Source organism: Gobio gobio (genome assembly GCF_949357685.1).
Source record: "Gobio gobio genome assembly, chromosome: 12".
NCBI classification, from domain to species: domain Eukaryota; kingdom Metazoa; phylum Chordata; class Actinopteri; order Cypriniformes; family Gobionidae; genus Gobio; species Gobio gobio.
In genome coordinates, this window is record NC_137105.1 from 18,041,485 (window position 1) to 18,063,890 (window position 22,406).

Sequence of the window (22,406 nt, forward strand, 5' to 3'; positions counted from 1 at the left end):
ATAATGGTGAGTTGTTGTTTTTTTGCTTGACAAAATGACACTCAAACCAATCATTTATTCTTAATTTGGGATTTCTGAGTAAACAAGGTATAGTATGTGAATAGTACAGATTACTAGATTCCTACAATTGAGTTAAGACATTAAGTAAAGTTTACAAGAAAACCTTAGATAGAATCACTGTTGGATTTTACAGTGTATTTAATATCGCAGTCGTGTATTTCACTGATATTGGTACCGACTTCTGAAATGTTGGTATTATGACACCTCGTTTCACCTCACTCTTTCTGTCCACATAGCTGTGCTGTGCGTTCCAAGATGAGAAGTACCTCTATTTGGTGATGGAGTTCATGCCCGGTGGAGACCTGGTGACTCTGACCAGTAACTATGACATCCCAGAGGAGTGGGCTCGATTCTACACAGCAGAAGTGGTGCTGGCGCTGGACGCTATCCATTCTCTGGGCTTTATCCACAGAGACATTAAACCGGACAACATGCTGCTGGACCGTAACGGACACCTTAAACTCGCTGACTTTGGAACATGCATGAAGATGGACGCGGTGTGTTCTGGGTTGTGTGATAAGTGCATCTGATGTGTGTGTCTGTGTAATTGAGTGTGCAGGAGAGAGAGAGAGTCTACATTTCAAATTGTGTAATATGTAGGATTGTTGTGTGCATTGGCAATTTTAAGACAAATCTGTTCAGAAAACCTGTTTGAAGCAATCAATATTTTGCGTTTTCTCTGCAGAAATCTCCCATGGTGTAATTATGTCAGCGCTGCCATCTTGTGGATAGATCATATAGTGCAGCCTGAATTATGATAGATTTAGAAGCAGTGCTGGGTAGTAACTAATTATATGTAGTATGGGTTTTGTATTCAGATTCCAAAAATGAAATGCTTATAATTAGACTATATTATGTTTCAAAATGCTAATAATCAGTCTACACTGCAGTTTCTTTTTTTATTGATTTACATGATTCATGAATCTTAAAATTATAGCATGGCAAAACTTTTCCTAATTTATTTATGTAAAAGCCTATTGCATACATATGTTTGTGAAGTTTCCACTTTTAGGGAATTGCACACACATACCAGTCACTAGTTGGGTGGCTATAATTACATGGTAATTTGAGAGGCCACAGCATTTGACTACTGGATTTTCAGATAGTATTTCACATCTCACGGCGGATGTGGTTTGTCAATTTTGAATTTTTTGAAAACACATTAGAATTATTTGCATTGTAAAAGATGAAAAAGAAGTAGATTGGAATCTCTGGTGTATTATTTAATGCACACTTTGTTGTATTTTTGTATTAATATGATATCTTATTCAAGTCAATGTGAAAAACAACTTTGGTCAATCTAAAAGTAATCTAAAAGTAGCCAGATTATATTACCTAAAACGTGTAATGTAATGGATTCTAACAGACTACAATATGTAAGTAATCTACCCAGCACTGTTTATAAGGTGGTATACGTTTTTTTTGGTATAAGTATTTTTTAATGTTAAAATACAGTATTCCAGCTTAATATGCACCGACAACACAGCAACTTTAGCTAAACCAATGTATATAATAATTATATGTAATTATTATATATGTATCTGTATCTGTGTTTAGTCTGGTATGGTCCGCTGTGACACTGCTGTCGGGACTCCTGATTACATTTCACCAGAGGTTCTGATGTCACAAGGAGGGACGGGTTACTATGGCCGCGAGTGTGATTGGTGGTCTGTTGGCGTTTTCATTTATGAGCTGCTAGTCGGTGAGTAGCACCAACTTCATCTGTATCTTCTCGTCTCCTGTAATCTCATCTCACCATTCTTATCATCCTATATATTCATTCTTCTGTTGATTTGGGCAGGTGACACACCATTTTATGCTGAGTCCCTAGTGGGAACCTATGGAAAGATCATGGATCATAAAAACCGCTTAACTTTCCCAGATGATATGGAATTGTCAAAGGAAGCCAAGGACCTCATTTGTGCCTTTCTGACTGACAGGTGAGAGAGAGAAACATAAAGTTTAGATTTATTAAACATTAGTCCATTATTATATTAGCTGTAATGTCAAAAGAAGCATGGAAAAATATGAGCTTGGCTGATATAAATGTTGCTGATAATGATTAATACATTGTGAACATCAATAATATGAACAATAACTTTATATTCAATTTGAAATAGGGATGAACTTTATTGCAAAATGAACAATAATGACTTGACCATTATTTTTTGTATTAAAGTAAATCAAAATACATTAAAAAGAAATAAAAAATATAATATATTTGTATTTATTTGTTGTCATTTGAGATGTCATGTTTTTTTTAATGAATAAATTAATACTCCGCAAGAACGCCTTAAAAGTGGCAATAAAGACATTTATAATGTTGCAAAAGATTTCTATTTCAAATAAATACTGTTCTTTTGAACTTTTTATTCATCAAAGAATCCTGAGCAGCATAACTGTTTTCAACATTGATAATAAGAAGAAATGTTTCTTGAGCAGCAAATCATCATATTAGAATGATTTCTGAAGGATCATGTGACACTGAAGGCTGGAGAAATGATGCTAAAAATTCAGCTTTGCCATCACAGGAATAAATACATTTTAAAATATATTCAAAATAGAGAACAGATAATTAATTAGTCGTTAATTTAAATTGTAATAATATTTACAAATATTATAATAATAATAATTGTGTTGTATTTTTGATCAAAAAAATGCAGCCTTGAAGAGCATAAGATACATTTTAAACGATAAACACCAAACTTTTGAATTGTAGAGTATAAAACATCAACTCTATGTCTTACTTTGCATCTTTATACCTGGTCACTCTTTCCGCCTGACATCTTCAAACTGTTTTCCTTTAACTCCCTTTTTTCGCTCTCGTTCTCCTCCCTCTCACATGCGCACACATACGAGCATTCCTGATCAAATATCCAGAGAGGGGCTTTATGATTTTGTCTCCTTGTGTTCATGTACACACACACCCCTCCCTTTGCATTCTGGCTGCAGGAATGTCCCACACGTGGCAGTCCAAACTGCTGCACCCCTTTGAATCCAGATGCAAAGAAAGGGAGGGAACGAATGTTCCTTATTTTTGGATGTTGCTGTGTGTGTCGCTTTCGTTCCTCAACTCATCCATGCTCTGCCATTTCCCATTAGCCACTCGCAGTTGGATGTTCCAGTCTCACACACACACACACACACATCACTTAACGGATTAGTGAGTGTGGTTGTGGTTCTCTGTTTGGTTTGCTGACCAGTGTTTTGATATGTTCAGGGAGGTGAGGCTTGGCCGGACTGGAGTGGATGAAATAAAATGTCACCCCTTCTTCAAGAACGATCAGTGGACCTTCGACACCATACGAGACAGTAAGCCTCTGTGTGTGTGTGAGTGTGGCTGATCTGTGATCAGAACTTGAAAGTCACAATAATAATAATAATAATAAGATAAGTAAAACTAATCACTATTTATGACTGAATCAGAATTACTTACTTACAATAACATGCATGCATGTGCTGGTTGATAAAATCAAAAGAAATCTAGAATATACTTAAGTCTTGCATTGGTTATTTTATTTGTGAGTTGGGGTTAAGGTTATTCAGTTATTTATATCTGTTCAAATTATGGATATGGGATTTTGGAGCACAGTTTTTTTTTCCTGAAATTTTCCTCCACACACATGCAAACATACACCTCACACCCTCTTGTTATGCTTCTGGTGAAAATGAAAGTCATTTCAGTCATGCATACCAGTGTTGGGTAAGTTACTCTCTCTGAAAAGTATTGGATTACTTATTACTAATTACTTTTTAAATCCCATATCAACCTCAACCAGTTGAACAATGCACATGTTCGAAATTAAACTGCTCTTTTAATTCTTTCAAATTAATAATATAAAATTGCATAAATTATTTTTGAACTGACCATTTACTTTGTTTGAACTTTATTTATTATGTTTTGTACCCTCTGGCAATTTTATTGATGAAGTGTATTATGTAAGATATAATATGTGATTATATAATTGACCTGTTTGTATATTTAGTCTTGTTAACCATAATATAAGTTTGCTTATTGTACCATGAACATGTGATGGTATAAAACAACAAAGCTTGTTTTGTGCTGCAACAGTGCACTTTGCTGTTTTATACAATCGTTTTTTGTTTATTTTATTTTAGTGTATTTTGATTTGATTTGTTGCACTGTGTGAAGGAGCAATGTGCTCTTTTCGGGGGGGCGTGGTGCTTGGAATAGGGTTAAAGGGGTATTGGGTTGGTTTTAGTAAGGGTGGAACCAAACATGTGGCCCGTACACAGTTACTAATGAGAGAAAAGCCTCAAAACCACAGAGTTAGACTCGTATTCTCCTCTTCTCTCTATCCCTGTGATGCCCAAATGCACATATTTCCTTTCTATCTAGCGTTCTCTCTGCCTCCACAGTAGTCTGTTATTAACAGTGCTATCAAGGAGAATTCTGGGAATCTGAGCAACTGCATCCATATATCTGCATGGTGCGGTGTTGCCATATGGCAACATATAATTTTCTTGTTATTCAGAATAAAATGCAACAAATTGTGTTGTTGGAAAGAAACCAATTATACGTTCTGTTTTTCGTCCCATACAAAGAAGGCACATTCTGACATGTTTTTTTTAATCTTCTTCTTTGCTACATCTTTGATAAGTTAAATAGATGTCTATGTCCAACTTTGTCTAAAGTGGTTTTACAATATATTCATAAAATATGAGTGTCAATTGTGGTACAGAGACAGGCAACTCTATACCACAATGGAATTGCAGTAATGCATTCAGCCTCATCCCCATTAGATGTTTGACACATGTTCTCTCAGCGTGCTCAGTGCGTTAGCTCCAGAACCAGGGAGTGTTTTGGATGTGTAAGTGAGCGTGAGTGTGTGTATGCACAGGAGGTAGTGAGTAAGCACTGGCCAGCTTGGCAAATCATACGTGCCACTCCTCCCTTCAGTACAGTGTCTGCTTTGTGTGCTACACACACTGAGCCTTTCACTGTGAGACTCACTCGCTCACACACACACACACACACATATACTCAAACTCAAACAGGACACACTATTTTTGCTCAAATCTTTTACAATATTCTCTTACTCACCTAAACCCCCCCCCCCCCCATCTCTGTTTCTCGCTGTCTCTCAGCCATGGCTCCAGTGGTGCCGGAGCTGAGGAGCGATATTGACACCAGAAACTTTGATGATGATATAAAGGATGATCCGGGAGGAACTGAGACCTTCCCCCCTCCCCGTGCCTTTGCAGGAAATCAGCTACCTTTTGTGGGCTTCACCTATTTCAGGGAGGACCAGTAAGTGTGAAAATGTGTGCATTTTGTGTTTGTTTGTGACAAGATGGACTCTGCCAATGGAACTACTGCTATTGAAAAATTGTCTTGTAGTGTAAAATATTATTACATTTTGTTATAGAGATTTTTGTTTTAATTTTATACTACATAATTTTTTGTTGCATAATATAGTCATGTAAAATAACTAATACTTGTGGAAAAGGGATTCAAAGAGTCCCAAAAGGGTTCCCACTCATTTTGGCCAGTGAATTTCCATAACTTTTCTAGCTGTTTCTGATTACTGGATAAAGATTTTAGAGATTTGCTCTTAGCCTGTGAAATATTTTGAGCTGAGCATAACTAGAAAATAATATATTCACCATAACATATTCTGATAATGCCAGGTCTGGATATCAACATTCTTAAAAGAGTTTTCTGTGACTGTGAAAAAAGAAATTAGATTTAAAATCTGAATGAACAAAACAAAGGAGCATTTACTGTAAATGAAATCATGTAAACAGAAAAAAATCAAATCCCACATTTCAGACACTGTAGCGCTGTCTGACTTTTACATAGGTATCTTGTTCTCTTCCTCACACGCTCACTCACCGATGAACACTAAAAAGCTGTAAAGCTACAGCGAGCCCATGTTATGGATTGATAGAGACAGGATGTACAGTATTTTTGCATGGTTATGGTAGCTGTGAATGAGTGCTGCATTTGTTCCATAACAATTCCCTCCTTTTTCCCTTATCCTTTCACTGTTTCCTCCCTGGCTCTCTCAGTTTCTCCAGTGTGGCTGAGTGAAGCCACATGGGCCGCTGGCAGAGCTGAGGAGATTGAAAAGTTGCTTTGAGATTTTTCTTTCTTTCATTTCTTCTCTCTTTCTCATTCCTTCTCTCGTTCTAACTTATTCTTCATCTTGAATTGATTTATGAAACCTCAAAGTGTGTTGCTGCAGAGTAAACAAGGATGATGCTAGCTGAGAAGAGTGGAAAATTTACCATAACGCTCTCTCTCTCTCTCTCTCTCTCTCTCTCTCTCTCTCTCTCTCTCTCTTTCTCTTTCAGGTTGTTAACCAAAAAAAAAAAGTGTTCAGAGGAGGACTCTAGTGCTAAAAGTCTCATTGAGGATGAAGGTTTCGACCATGCAGAGGTTCATATATATATATTATAAATAATATTAGTGACTATTATCAAATTAATGTTAAATGATAGTCAGTACTGTATAAAATGAGTTAAAATTAACATATTTCTAGTTGTATGTCAATGAAGGGGTACTTGAGGGGTACTTATCCTTACTGATAGAGCTGTGTGGCACAAAATTACTTAGATTTCCAAAATAGCTCATGTGACTTATTCTACAGCAGAATGTACCACAACCATTTAGTTTGGTGCCGTTACTCAACATAATTGGAGTGTTTCTCCACATTCTTTAGATAAGTGCTGCTTTTAATAGAATTGAAAACAACAACTTGAATCAGTTGGTTGTTGATTCTTCAAATGTGTTTTGTGCATGTCCCTAGTCCAATGACCTGCAGAAGAGGCTGAAAAAGTTGGAGGAAAAAGTCAAACATGAGATGCAAGCAAAGGAGGAACTGGAAAATAAATGCCGGTACAAATACTCGTAAACATAATGTGGAAATGCGAAATGTTGAAAATATTTTTTTTTGTGTGTGTGTGTGTGTGTGTGTGTGCGCATTTTTTTATTTAACATTTTAAAAAGAATATTATCAGCATAACAATTTTAGTGGGAAGCTGAATTGAAAGATTTGTACTCTATAAACACACACACACACACACACACACACACACACACACACACACACACACACACACACACACACACACACACACACACAGTGTATATACAGTATATATATATGTGTGTATATATATATATATGTATATGTGTGTATATGTGTTTGTTGTACAGTGAATAATGAATGTTTAAATGTTTAAAAAAAAAAGAGTTGTTTGCATCACATATGGCAAATTCAAAACATTATATATCTTCACTTACAACAGATGTAAACTATGTTGTATCTCAACAGGACAGCAAATCAGCAGCTGGACAAGTTGTCCAAAGAGCTTGAAGAAGCAGTAAGACACATCTTTAAATTGCATTCACTCAACAAAGGCTCTTAATTCAAAACCATTCAGAAACAAAGTGCAACTTTCTACAAGTTCCTCTAACTGTTTGTGTCTTGTTGTAGGTGAATGCGAGGCAGACGGTAGAAGACTCTCTGAGGGCACTGGAGAGAGATAAAGCTTTACTGAAGCACCAGCGTTCTGAAAGCATAAGAAAGGCCGGCCTAGAGACAGACAGAAAGCGTCTTCTTGAGAATGAGGGTGAGAACAGCAGACAGAAACGCACTCCATTGACCCTCAACATTAACAATGAATGCTGATTCATTTGAACAGTGACTACAAATCTAGCCAATGCAATGATACTGGATCAATCTTCAAAAAATCATGACCATTCTTTGCTTTTAAACTGGTGGATTACCCCATCTTCAACTATCGTAACCAACAATATTACTGAATGTTCTTTGAATTACATGCACGTTTCATGATAATATATATGCTGCTTCAGATGCAGCTTTTGTGCCACTTTTGCATGTTTAATATTGACACTCATTCTTGATTCTTTGACTGCACCCAAAGTTTCTACCTGATTTGCTCAGTACTAACCTCTGCCATTCTCTCATCTAGAAAGTATTAGTTCTGCTCGGCTGATGTTGTGATGCTAACATATTTGGCATTTCTCTCTCCTGCAGTGGGCAGCCTGAGAGATCAGCTAGCCGAACTGAAGAAGAAGAACCAGAACTCACATCTCTCCGCTGAGAAGAACATTCACCTGGAGAGACAGGTTGGTCCTTCAGCAAAACTTTGCCAAAACTTTAATCTCAGAACAATAACTACTATATAGTTATTATATACTACTATAATAGCTAGAGGCAAGGACATTTAAAAAAAAATTGAACATTATGAACACAGCAAAAAAAAAAGAAAGGAAATATTAAACCTACAGAGGTTTGTGCTTGATGCTATATTTTCAAATGTTGAGAATTTTTTTTTTCAAAAGTAAAAAAAAAAAGACTTTAAAATATGAAATGTTTGAGATTTGTTCTTAAAATAAGTGAAGATAAATGCTAAATTCTGTTATATTCAAATGTGTTTATATTATTATACATTTCCGAAGACCTTATATCAGTTTAGCTTCTCATATACACTACCCTGCAAAAGTTTGGGGTCAGTAAGATATTATATCAAAAGTGATAGTAAAGACATTGATAATGTTTAAAAATATTTCCATGTCAGATAAATGCTGTTCTTTCATCAAAGAATCTCTAGAAAAATGTATCACAGTTTCCACAAAACAAATATTAAGCTTGAGCACCAGATTTTGCGATTTTAGCGATTTCTGACGAATCATGTGACACTAAAGACTGGAGTAATGATGCTGAAAATTCAGCTTTGCCATCACGGGAATAAATTACATTTAAAATATATTAAAATAGAAATTATCACTTAAAATTATAAAAAGATTTAGCAATATTACTGTTTTTACTTGATCAAATAGATGCAGCTTTGTTGATAAGAGACTTCTTTCAAAATCATTTAAATACATTTTTAATGGTAGTGTAAATTAGATTTTGATATATAGATGTTCAGTATTATGGAATAAAAGGGATTCTGATACTAAATTAATGTGTCCTTAGTTGGAGGAGGTGAATGCTAAGCTTCAGGCTGAGGTGGAGGAGTCTGAGAGGCTGAAGAAGGCCCAGGGTGAGGTGTTGAGACAGTCCCAGCAGCTGGAGGTCTCACTCAGGGAGCTTCAGGAGCGTCTGGCCCAGCTGGAGAGCGGCAGGCTGGGTCTGGAACAGGAGAAAATAAGCCTGCAAACCTCACTGCAAGAGGAGAAGCGAGAGAGAAGCCTTGGCTCAGAGACCATCAATGAACTACAGGGTGGGTGCATGTGTGTCTGCCAGTTTGTGTTCGTCAGACAGAAGTAGCTGTGAATCAGTATCTACCGAGCTTCCTAGAAGGAGATTGCATTACATTCTAGGGATCACACTTGTGTGTCGGTCTATGTGAGCGAGTGAAAGCAGATGTTTATGTTTGAGCATGTAGTGGTCAGCTCTTGCTGAAAGACACACTGGGCTCTTGTCTGCTGGGCAGTGTTGTTGTGTTGGGGTGGAGCTGCCCGCAGCGAATGTAAACATCAATAGTGCGTTATTTTTAGGTCAGAGGCAGGTAGCTGACGTTATGTAGCTAGACAGGGAAAAATGGGCGAAAAATAAATATCTCTTATTTTCAGTCATATTTTCAGTTCTGTCTATTAAATGTAAAAGATTTGTTTCTGCAGGCTCTTTAATGGCCCGTGATATCATTGTATGGTTTAAATATATAGACTTCAATTAAGGGAAGTCACTTTAAAACATTTTTACCATGCCTTTATTTATTTTTGCTTCTTTTCGGATGCCCTTTATGATAAGATTTTATGGATTTTTACTCCAGACCCCAGATTTTTACCTCAGACCCCAGAGATTTTAATCATAAAATATGAAAATTAATTATAAAAATATACTGTAATTACATATTTATCTAAACAAATTGTGAAATAAACAAACATCATGAACCACACAATATGTATTGTTTGAAAATAATTTATTTGTTTTTATTTTTACTCAAATTACGACTGTCCTTCTGTCTTTTCCACCATGACCAATGATTTTTGACAGAAGTTTTATCAAAATTAGTTTATGTTTTATATAAAATATGAGGCTTGTGATATGTGAAGAAAAAAATATTATTTATGTATTTATAAGTTTTTTCTGATCAATAGGTTTTTTTTATTTATTTTTTTATTCTGATAATGTTTAAAATATCATTCCTATAACCACCATTATGGTGGTGAGCTGGTGACCAAAAAATTGAGATGAACATTTTTAGTTTAATAAAGTAAATATACTAGTCTGAGTGTAAAGTTTTGTAAGAGATTTTATGTTCTGAAAGTCCACAGGACCAAAAGTGCCCATAGTTGAAGAAACACCCATTTATGGTTTTTATGGTTTGAGGTTTTTGACTTCCACTTCTATCTTCTGTGTCTGATATGCCTGTGTCTTCCTTTCTTTCTGTATTTCTCTTTCTTTTATTCTCAGGTCATGTCTCCGGACTGGAGGATGAGTTAAAAAACATAAAGAGTTCTTTATCAAAGGCTGAAGTAGAGAAAAGACAGTTACAGGAGGATCTTACTGCCCTGGAAAAGGTGTGTGTTTTAGCAAGTGATTGAATGATTTACATTCTTAGCACAAGATCTGTGTGTGTGTTTATGTTTATTTTTGTGAAACCCGATTATTGTTATCCCTTCACCCACAGGAGAAGAACAAGCAGGAGATCGATCTCTCCTTCAAACTCAAAGCCGTTCAACAGATTCTGGAGCAGGAGGAGGCGGAGCATAAAGCTACTAACGCCAGATTGGCCGACAACAACAAAATCAACCAATCCATTGAGGAGGCCAAGTCTGAGGCCGTTAAAGGTAAAATTAGACCGTAGCCTCTAATTTAAAAACTCTTAAAACTTGTATATTTGTACAGATTTTCACTACAAATGTAAAAAATGTTGTTTAGGGGAGCGCAGTTTAGATTGAGGGAAAACTATTTCTGGTTACCTTAGTAAGCTTAGTAAACTACGGGGAAAGTGGACACTTAATAGGAAATTTTACAGATTTTTTAGAATTAACCTGCAATACATATAAAGCTACTACCCAAAAGGAATTCGACTCACAACAAAATAGTTTAGTCTTGACTTCATCAGAATCTTGCTTGTCAAGATTTAACATGATTCTTCTAGACGTGCCTTGCAATTCTGATCTCTTTTCAGCTTTCTGTTCTAGCCGAGTAAATCTTTCCGAAGTCTGTAGTACAAGCACAAGGAGTTTGGTGATGTTGTGTGTGTTTTTATGACAGATATGGAACATAAGCTGCTGGAAGAACGATCTGCGAAGCAACAGTTGGAAAACAGACTGATGCAGCTGGAGAAGGAAAACTCAGGATTAGACTGTGATTTCAAACAAGCCAAACATGAACTTCAGGAGCTCCGCTCAATCAAAGAAAAACTCACTGAGGAGGTAAACCTGTCTGTTTTTCTTGCCTGGCTGTAACTGTCTGTCTGCCTGATTTGTTTTAATAACTGTATTGTTCCGAATATAAGACAAGTTATATTTTTTTTGGAATTACATCTGGAAAACATTCTGTTGTCTTATATTCAGGGTCTAGACTTTTACATGTCAATACACCCTCAACAATAGGGAGCACCAAATATGTGTAAAACAAGTGTGCCCCCCAGGACTGAAGCGACCCGCCCCTGTAAACTACCGGTAGTTTAGAGTGCCAGGGGACCTCATGATGGTGAATGACCGTCCAGTACAGAGCAGTTCAAAAGACGGGCAAGTGAAACAGCAACTGAGAGGTTATGATGCAAACTTTAAGCTCATGGAGATAAACGCAGCGTCATCAAACAACTCTCATTAAACAGCCAAGAAACACTGTGTAATGCTAGAAGATGTCGAGCCCAAAAAGACAGTCTTAAAATGCTAACAGTCAAAGAAAAGCTTACCGCAGATCTAAAAACAGCCGCTTTGAAGAATTTGATGGGCAAGTGTGTCAGTATTCAACTGAAAAAAGAAATGAGGGGTTTCCCACAACCAGAGCTATCATCCAGCTAAAGGCACTGGATATCGCCAAGGAGCTGAAAATAGCCACCAGCGAGGCCCCTCATTTCTTATTTCGGCTACGTACTGACACACTGGCCTGTCAATTTCTTTGAAGCGGACGCTGATGCAGCATAATGGATTAGTATTATGCCACAGAACAAGTCTTGCCCAGCGTTTGCCATCTGACTTCAGGGAGAAACTGCTGTCTTTTCAGCGCTATGTGATCGGCCTAAGGAAAAAAAAACATTCATGTCCCCTGAAACAGACAGGTAATGCGGAACAAATACCTGTGATTTTTGACATGCCAACATCTGTCACTGTACATAAAGGTGAGAAATTAGTCATTGTGAAATCTATTGGAAATGAGAACTACAGATTATAAAGTGTTTATTTTTAAATGTTATTATGTGATATACTTTCAGTACAAAAAATTAAATATGCAATATGATAATTATTTTCAAATAAAGCATTTTCGGTAAAACTTTACAATAAGGTTTCAACATTAACATTAACCAGCAGAACATTTCCCACATTAGTTAAGTACTTTAGTTGGTTAGTTACATTCATGAACTAAGAATGAACAATACTTCTACAGCATTTATTAATCTTAGTTCATGTTAGTTTCATCATTTACTAATACATTATTAAAATCAAAAGTTGTATTTGTTAACATTAGTTAATGCGCTGTGAACTGACATGAACTAAAAATGAACGACTGTATTTTTATTAACTAACATTAAAGGGATAGTTCAACCAAATATGAAAATTAGCCCATAATTTACTCACCCTCAAGTCATCCGAGGTGTATATGACACTCTTCTTTCAGACGAATAAAATCAGAGTTATATTACAAAAGTCCAGGCTAATCCAAGCATTAGAATTTGATTCATAGTTGCTCTGTTTTTGAAGTCCATAAAAAGTGCATCTGCCCATCAAATAACTGCTCCACGTGGCTCTGGGGTGTTAATAAAGGCCTTCTGAAGCGAATCGACGTGTTTGTGTAGGAAAAATATCCATATTTAAAACTTTATAAAGTAAACTTTTGGCTGACCGCCTTCCCGCCTTCCAAAAAAAAAGAGACCTTGTTGTAAAGTTACCGAATTTTCTTTATAAAAGACAAGATGTGGTCTTCAAAAAGCCAAAAAGGAATCTTGCAAGCAAAAAAAAAAAAAAAAAAACGGGTTGGGGTGGTGTGTGTGTGTGTGTGTGTGTGTGTCGTCTTATATTCTGAACAATACCGTATCAAACTTAATGCTCTGTTAAAGTACTTTTTTCTGTCCATATTTTCAGCACTATTTAACATACTTTTAAATAAAAATAATTTATAAAAATTGAAAGTATTGAACAAAAATCAAGCGTAGCGTCAGTTCTGGCTGGTCAAGCTGTTAGTCAGCTGATCATGTCTACCTATAGGGATACGATGTCTATTACAACATACATTTATAAGCACTTCAGTACTATCGGCTGCTATCGCGTTCTCCAGAGCTCATTTACCCTTCTCCATCCCCAGCTGCTCCTCTCGTAAAGTCAGGATTTGGTATTCTTAATCCCCTCGAATCAGTCTAAATTCCCGAATTATTTTGTACATTAAATATTGACATTAATGATATCTGCAATATTTTATGTTGGTTCTGTTCTGTTTACCCTAAGGTGGGTTATCGCTGCTCTCCCTGCTATCCTGTGTGCTAATTGTCAATCATCTTTGACGATAGTGGTCCTGACAAAGTTAAAAATTACACTTATACATCACATAGTTAATCGGAAGTCCAAGATATTTGATTTAATCCAGTCTTGTGTGTGTGTGTATGTGTGTGCCAGGTGGAGGTGCTAAGTGTGCGTGTGCATCAGGAGACTCAGAGGAAGACTCTGTGTCAGAATGATCTCAAAGTGCAGAGGGAGGAGATCAGCACCCTACGCTCCTCTGAGAAACAGCTCAAACAAGAACTCAACCATCTGCTGGAGCTCAAACTCAGCCTTGAGAAACAAAATCAGGAACTACGCAGGTGAGTGACTTACTGATCCATAGTCTTTAAATGCTGATGCTACTGTTTAGTGAGTAGGGCTATGTGTATATATAATGCATAGTACACACAAATAATATTCAATGAGGATCAGCATGCAATAAAAAGGTCTCCTTTCTCTGTGTCCAATCAGGGAGAGAGAAGAAGCTGACATACAGCTGAAAGAGCTGAAGGACCAGTTGGAGGCAGAGCAGTACTTCACAGTATGTCTGCCAGCTTTATCATATTTTGCCAGCAAATATGAGTGATGTATTTGGATTGGTTTGTGCATCTGTGTGCTCATATTTGTTTGTTGATTCCAGAAACTATATAAAACACAGATTCGAGAGCTAAAAGAGGAGAATGATGAAAAGGCTAAACTCTACAAAGATGCTCAGCAGAGATTAGAGGATCTACTGGAAGAGAGGTGTGTATATTTGCTATAATCAAAGGGCTTATCCTTTTTTTTAACGGTGAAACCATATCAATTAGAGCAAGGTTAGATGAAAAGTTAGGCAAATAGATGTAATTAGTTAAGGATGAATGAACAGATAACAATTTGTACAATATGCTAAAATTTCGTTCAATACAAACATTTATACATTTATGTGTTCATAGGGACTCATTAGCATCGCAGCTAGAGGCGAGCCTGACGAAGGCAGACTCTGAACAGTTGGCACGCTCCATCGCTGAGGAGCAGTTCTCAGACCTGGAGAAAGAGAAGATCATGAAGGAACTGGAGATCAAAGACATGATTGCCAGACACCGGCAGGAACTCGGCGAAAAGGACAATACCATCAACTCGGTGAGAATACAAGAAAGTATAAGAATGGATATATATATATATATATATATATATATATATATATATATATATATATATATATATATATATATATATATATATATATATATATATATATATATATATATATATACACAGCCGTTTAAGAGTCTCTTATGCTCACCAAGGCTTCATTTATTTGATTAAAAATACAAAAAAAGCAATATTGTGAAATATTATTAAAATGTAAAATTACTATTTTCTATTTGAATATATTTTAAAATCTAATTTATTTCTGTGATGCAAAGCTTAATTTTCAGCATCATTACTCCAGTCTTCAGTGTCACATGACATGATCCTTCAGAAATCGTTCTAATAATGATTTGCTGCTCAAGAAACATTTATGATTATTATCAATGTTGAAAATGAAAATGTTCAGGATTCTCTGATGAATAGAAAGTTCAAAAGAACATAATTGATTTTAAAGGTGTTATGAACTGGCTTTAAAAAAAAAAATTATGGTCAACTAATTATGGTCAACTAATGACGTTCGCATGGTTTTTACAGTAAAAAACATCATAATGAATAAGTAATAGGCTATTTTCTACCCTGGTTTTGAGGCTCTCACCTGCACGCCCAGATTTTATGGGCATGCCGCACTGAAGACTTGGAAGTAAACGCCCACGGCTAGAATTGGATAAGATTTGCATATTTAATGAGCTTAGGCTCCCTGCGAGTATACCGTGAGGGATAGTTTTGAAGCATGTGGGAAAACGGAAACCGGAATAATTCGTCCCACAGGGCTCGCAAAACGTCTTTATCAAACAAACACAATGATTTATCTCTCATCCACCTGCGATTGATTGGAATGCAATTTTTTTATTACTTGGCCCGTCCGATCGGTGGATATAAGCGTGAACCGCACACACACACACACATACGCCAAGTACGTTGCAGACTGCTTGATCAAAACTTTTGCGATTGTATTTTTCTTTCAAATATCAAGTCAAGAGAGTGAACAACGCACATCAAGAACCACAAATAAATTCGATGCGGTTTAGCTCTCTATGTAGGCCTATGTTATGTTAGTGGCACGAGTCGGTAGGCGGGGCTACAGAATCAGGCGTTGTTCTTCTTTTGTTGAGGCGGTGCTTCACTACACTCTAACGTCATAACCGGGCATATCCTGAGATCGATCGTTTGCTGGGCCTGGTGTCTATAAAAGCTTTTCTTTGACTAACAAGGACGTGTTCAGCTCTGAAACTTGAATATTCTTATATTACCATGACCTTTTATATTTCAAAAGCTCAAGGGAAAGTTGATTTCTCAATTCATCACCCCTTTAAATAGAATCTTTTGTAATGTCTTTACTGTCACTTGATCAATTTAATGCATCCTTGCTGAATAAATGTTTTCATTTTCATTTCTTTAATGTTTTCATTTCACCCCCCCCCCCCCCCAAAAAAAAATACTTATTGAACTGTTGAACGGTAGTACAATGTTGCAAAAGCTTTCTATTTCAGATACTGTTCTTTTGAACTTTCTATTCATCAAAGAATCCTAAAAAAAAATTTACACAACTGTTTTCAACATTGATAATAATCATAAATGTTTCTTGAGCAGCAAATCATCATATTAGAATGATTTCTGAAGGATCATGTGACACTGAACACTGGAGAAATTATGCTGAAAATTCAGCTTTGCATCACATAAATAAATTACATTTTAATAAATTACATTTTTTCAAATAGAAAAAAATTATTTTACATTTTAATAATATTTCACAATGATATTTTTGTATTTTTAATCAAATAAATGTAGCGTTGGTGAGCACGAGACTTCTTCTAAAAACATTACAAATCTTACCGATCAAAAACTTTTGAACGGCAGTGTATATGTGTCCACACAACATAAACATTCATTCATTTTAATTTAATCTTCTACATAATATAAGCTGGAAGAATCAAACCGCACACTCACTGCAGATGTTGCCAACCTGGCTAATGAGAAAGAAGAGCTCAACAATAAGTTCAAACACCTACAGCAAAGTGAGTATTTTGCTGAAGTTAATATTATAAAATATGAATGGATTGACGTTGTAATGTACATATATGCTAAAATATGTGCTTTAACATTTATAAATGTGCATACACAGAGCTGGAGATGGTCAAAGAAGAAGAGAAACAGATGAAATCTTTGACGCTGTCCCTAGAGAAGCAAATACAGTCTGAGAAAACCCTCAAGATTCAGGTATGTATGGGAGAAACTTCTAACTAAAGTTTTATTGAATTTTAATCAAGGGTTTGTAACTATACATGTACATGTTATTCCATTATTTTCATAGCTTAAAATTGGTGTTACTAGCATGTCCTAACATCTAGCATATACTATACTATATAGCATCGATAACATCAGATGTCTGTATTGTAGGCTATAAACAAGCTGGCAGAAGTTATGAAGAAGACTGATGTCAGGCCACAGCAAGGTAACAACAGTGACATCCGCAGGAAGCAGAAGGAGAACAGACAGCTCCAGCTACAGCTCCGCACAGAGAAAGATAAACTCAACAACACCATCATCAAATTCCAGAGAGAAATGAATGATATGCAGGCAGTAAGTGACATTAAATATGAATGTAAAAGAAATGTAACCACTTCAGCAGTCTACGTATAATATATAAATAAACAAAGCACAGAACAAGTGTTGTTCTGTTTGCAGACAATAGCAGAGGAGTCTCAGGTCCGACTGGAGATGCAGATGGCCCTGGACAGTAAAGACAGTGATATTGAGCGTCTGCGCTGTCAGATCACTTCTCTGAGCATCCATTCTTTGGACACCACCAGCATCAGTAGCACCGGAAACGACCTGGATGGTGAAGAGGCTTATCCAGGTAACTATACAGGTTACGTCCCGTCAAGCACAGGACCGCATAATGTGTTTATCATCACTCACGTGCCATAATCAGTGCCGGGGTGAGCTTAAGCCCCAAATGTTTTTAGTAAAGCTCCAAATAGTAATTTTTGTCACCATGTAATCCGTGTGGGGCTATAAAATATATTCTGTTATTAAAAAATAGACAATATAAATATATAATTATAGAATATAATGCCTCAAAAACGAACTGTTTTCTTAGAAGCAACCATTATAACTTTAAAACAAACTTAAAAACACTTGGCGAATCAATTGTCATCACTTGTCATTTATTTATTCTATCATTTCATTAAGTAACTTTATTTAATTCTAAACAAACTTTAAAACACTTGGCGAATAAATCACAATTTTTTTTATTTTATTCTATTTATTAATTATTTCATTCATTTTATTAATTGACTTTAATTTAAACTTATTTGAATGTTTTATTAAGACTGTTCCTATACAAATTTACAGAGGTAAAGTTTATTCATTTAATTAATTAACTTTATTTACTTCAAAACAAACTTCAAAACACCTGGGGCCTCATTTATAAAACTTTGCGTAGGATTTGCGTCAGAATTGGCGTACGGATGAAACATAGGACGTGCGTACGCACAGAAATATTCGGATTTATAAAACCGTGCGCACGCACATCCTACGCAGTTTTCCCTTAATAAATCACAATCAATTCTAAATGTAGCGCAGCTTTTGCGGCTTCATGTCACGCCCATACTTGCCCATAAATAGTCCGTGAAACGCCCACAAGTTAATATTCATAGGTTGCGAAATCATGGCAAACACAGAGAGGAAATAAAAAAAAAACGAAACTTCACTCAATGTGAGGTAGAAGTTATCGTTGGCGAGGTTGAAAAGAGAAGAAAAGTGTTGTTTGGAGGGCACAGTGTGGGCATTACTAATGCCAAAAAGACACTTGAGTGGCAAAAGGTTGCAGACGCCGTAAATGCTGTAGCCTCACAACCTCGGACTATCGCCGAAATAAAAAAGAAATGGTCGGACATCAAAGTCGAGGCAAAAAAGCGTCTAGTGCTCCATCGCCAGAGTGTGTCCTCTTGCTGTCTGAAGATGCGTTCACTCCGAATCCTTCCATTCGCCACATCTTCTAGAGCACAAGATCAGCCATTGTGCGTCATTACGCATTGAGATGGGCATTTTATTTCCATCCATTTAATTGAATCTGACAAGCTACAGATGTCGGTTATAATCTACGTGGAAATGGGAAATAGTTCCGTGCAAATGTAATGTCTTGCAGCTTTCTGAATGGTTGAGACATACGTCATTTTATCAAAAATAAAACTAAAGGCATATGCATGAATACCATGAACGTAGCTGATGAAGAAATTTTACTATGAAAACAACTTTCCCCAGTGGACAATTAATACATCTATCTATTTATCTATATATCTCCCTAATTATCTATCTATCTGTCTAATTGCATCTATCTGCTCCGCCAGACGGACACTTGACGAGAATATCAGTTTTGTACATTAGCTATTTCGTTGTTTACCATATTTATGAGGATGAATTGCAATGCATAACATGCCAATATTATTGCAGAACATATTTCACTTTTCTTTTTGCAAATATGTGTTAATTTGCATTTATGTTGTAATTTTCGTTTGCTTTTGTTTGTTTTACACTGCAGATCGATCAAACGGGTGTTCGTGTAGGCTGTTCATTGTAAGACTTGCTTTGTGAAGTCTTAATGTTATTTATGAGAGGCATAGCCATTTCTTTTACACAACGGTCTACAGTTTCACACACTTTCACGTGTTTCTTCCATCTGCCGACGGTGTCGCCATTTCTCATTTCACCCGTTTTTGTGCGTACGCCTGGGTCAGAGCTTGCGTGAAGGACCGCACATTTTCCCGTCAAGTTTGCTTTTTATAAATACCAATTATTGCGTAGAGAGCGGCGTACGCCTTCTTTTGTGCGTACGCAACGTTTATAAATGAGGCCCCTGGTGAATCAATCAAACAAAAATTCTCATCACTGGTCATTTATTTTATTTATCTATCTATTTAATCAATTTATTTGATCTATGTATTCTTTCTTTCATTCATTTCATTAATTAAATTTTTTTTAATTTAAATATTAATACTATTTACATTTAATTTAATGTCTTATTAAGGTTATCCCCATACAAATTCGCACAGGTCTGGTTTCATACCCACAAATATCCACTGACCCTAGAACACATAACATAATCAATACACATAACTCCTATTCTGTTTCCTCTATTTTACCCGTTTTCCTTTTCACACTCTTTCACTTCTAAATGTATGCATCCTTTTGCTTCTTTTCCTCAATCTTCTTTCATTTCTTCCCACTCACTATGATGCCGGTGTAGTGCGCATCACACACTCCCACACCTCTGAGTCTATGTCCTTCACATACCAACGGAGCTCCAAGTCAGTGTGTATTGATACCCGGCCATGCCGGATCGCTCCTCGCTTCCACTCCGACTCAGAGGAAGAGGAGGATGAGGAGAACGAGTGGGGGCAAAGGCCTGCCCTGACATATGAGAAGCCTATTGAACAAGAGTCTGCAGGTGACCCTGCATGGAAACAAATTGGCACGCATACTGGCCCTTGCTCTCGTTCACACTGAGTGTGGAGTTTGAATACTAAACACCTGGGCAGCGTTTTTGGCCTTAATGTTCAAATGAGCCTATAATGCCCAAAAATGCTGTCTTGGTTGGCAGCTCACTAGGTCAGTGATTCCCAACCAGGTGTACACATACACCAAGCAGGTTCCTAGAAGTACTTGGAAATATTGATCTTTTGCCATTTAAGTACTGAGTAATATTAATGAACTATATGTGCTTACTATATGGTTAGGTTTAGGAAAGGGGTTAGGTTTAGTTGCTTGTAATTATGCATAATTTACTGTCATTTCTAAAGTAAGTACATGTAACATGAACCCTGTAAAATAAAGTGTTACCAAATATTGAGTTGAGCTAATTGTGTAGATGACGCTCGTTGCAGAATATATCTGCTCTACAACAGTTCTGTATTGAAGATGATGAAGCCCTAATGGGGCTGTTGGAGTATGTAAGACAAAGGTTGGGAACCACTGCACTATGTTTTGAAACACAGCCACTTTCCCACATGGTGTGATGCTCATTAGTTGTGACATTATTTTGCACATAATCACACTACTCACCTTGTGTGTTTTATAAAAGTCCATTAAAGGTGCAGTAAGCAATTTCTGAGAAACACTATTGATATTTGAAATCAGCCCAAACAAATACACCCCTCCCTTCATTGCTCCGCCCCCAAAATGCACGAACATGCAATGCAGGAATGAATGTCTCTATTATAGCTGAAGTGAAGCAAAATAATGCTTTGTGAAAAATAAAGCGAAGATAGCGAACGAATGACAAGGAAGACAGTACACAAGAGTATATACAAGCAAGAGTTTGTTGTTAGTCACCAGCAGCACACCAGCTCCAGACAATGACACTCAAAACTGTTACTAGAGCTAACATTACAACAGCAACATATCTTGGTTCTGTGAAACGTATGAAGCAGAAACAGGCCTTTCCCCTTAGAAAAGCTGTCCAATGCTGGAGAGACCTAATATTAACGCGGGTCTAAAAGCTCATGCCTGATCATAGCCCTTCTTTTTCCAGTGATATTCCTCTGACCTTTTCTCTTTAGTAGTCTCTCAGCCATCTCTCTTTCTACAGTCTTTCTTCAAATCTCCCTCTTGCTCACTCTCTCTCCTCCCCCATCATAAGCGTGTTGCGGTGTTCGGCCGATCCACTTTCAACAGCGTTTCTCAGAAATCACTTACTTCACCTTTAACACTACTGAGAGCAAAACCTGTTTATTCCAAGAGACTTCTAGTACAGGTTGCATTCTGCACCTGGAAAAGATGTTTCTGAGGGCTCTGAAATTGCTTAACCCCTTAACTGTCACTGTCCTTCTAGCAGGACGCTTGGCACTTTTTTTAATCGGCTTTTTTTCATATCACATATTTAGTAATAATTATAAATTAGGTATCATGCGAAAGCTTACAAACTCAAAAATAATCGTGTGAAAACCCTTTTGAAATTGGATGTTGCGTTACCATCAAGCGGCAACCTCCTCCAGTTTCTCTTGAAGCCAATACGGAAGTGACTTAAACTGCAATTCATCAACTGACCACTAGGGACAGGCTCCAAAAGGGAGCAGAATCTCATTGAGCCTCATGTTAAAATGGGGTTTTGGTCTATACGGCTAATTTTGCCCTTAATGACAACTTTGAGGGGGGTGAATTTTATTACTCATTCGTTTACATTATATAAAGCCTTAAAGTTCTGCATAATTAAGGGCGTGGCCACTTTGAGTGACGGGTGTATTGCCGTTTGTCTGTCTGTTAGTCATCACGTCACCTCAGCTCAACCCACGTCCCACCTCTTTGCCCATTTTCTGTTATCCGGGAGTGACGCGTGATGACGCGCTGCCAAGATGGCAACGGCCAACTTTGAGGCTTCAAAACTGCTCTTCAAAAACCTATGGATGACGTCACGGACACTACGTCCGTATTTTTTTACAGTCTATGGTTACCATACGGAAACGTATGGTGGGCTTTTAGTGGGCTCCTCCCCTAGTGGGCGGTGTCAGGTTTCATATTGCAACTTTTTAATTTAAACTTCAACTAATCTTGACAAAACGCA

General features: G+C 36.8%; 1 protein-coding gene across 4 annotated transcripts in view; it reads left to right on the forward strand.

Moving 5' to 3' along the window:
* Positions 1-22,406, forward strand: part of rock2b (rho-associated, coiled-coil containing protein kinase 2b) — a 41,532-nt gene that overhangs the window by 10,573 nt on the left and 8,553 nt on the right. For 2 of the 4 annotated variants that reach the window (XM_079831742.1, XM_079831741.1), the window contains exons 5-27: positions 297-557; positions 1,618-1,762; positions 1,862-2,000; positions 3,281-3,372; positions 5,170-5,332; positions 6,379-6,463; positions 6,834-6,922; positions 7,362-7,410; positions 7,524-7,659; positions 8,088-8,179; positions 9,033-9,279; positions 10,476-10,582; positions 10,693-10,852; positions 11,283-11,443; positions 13,847-14,031; positions 14,183-14,252; positions 14,352-14,455; positions 14,647-14,833; positions 16,767-16,860; positions 16,968-17,062; positions 17,243-17,425; positions 17,531-17,702; positions 20,094-20,294. In XM_079831742.1, coding sequence (XP_079687868.1) covers positions 297-557; positions 1,618-1,762; positions 1,862-2,000; positions 3,281-3,372; positions 5,170-5,332; positions 6,379-6,463; positions 6,834-6,922; positions 7,362-7,410; positions 7,524-7,659; positions 8,088-8,179; positions 9,033-9,279; positions 10,476-10,582; positions 10,693-10,852; positions 11,283-11,443; positions 13,847-14,031; positions 14,183-14,252; positions 14,352-14,455; positions 14,647-14,833; positions 16,767-16,860; positions 16,968-17,062; positions 17,243-17,425; positions 17,531-17,702; positions 20,094-20,294 — 3,217 coding nt within the window. The remainder of the gene's footprint in view (positions 1-296; positions 558-1,617; positions 1,763-1,861; positions 2,001-3,280; positions 3,373-5,169; positions 5,333-6,378; positions 6,464-6,833; positions 6,923-7,361; positions 7,411-7,523; positions 7,660-8,087; positions 8,180-9,032; positions 9,280-10,475; positions 10,583-10,692; positions 10,853-11,282; positions 11,444-13,846; positions 14,032-14,182; positions 14,253-14,351; positions 14,456-14,646; positions 14,834-16,766; positions 16,861-16,967; positions 17,063-17,242; positions 17,426-17,530; positions 17,703-20,093; positions 20,295-22,406) is intronic. The other 2 variants (XM_079831744.1, XM_079831743.1) reach the window with 1 other exon arrangement.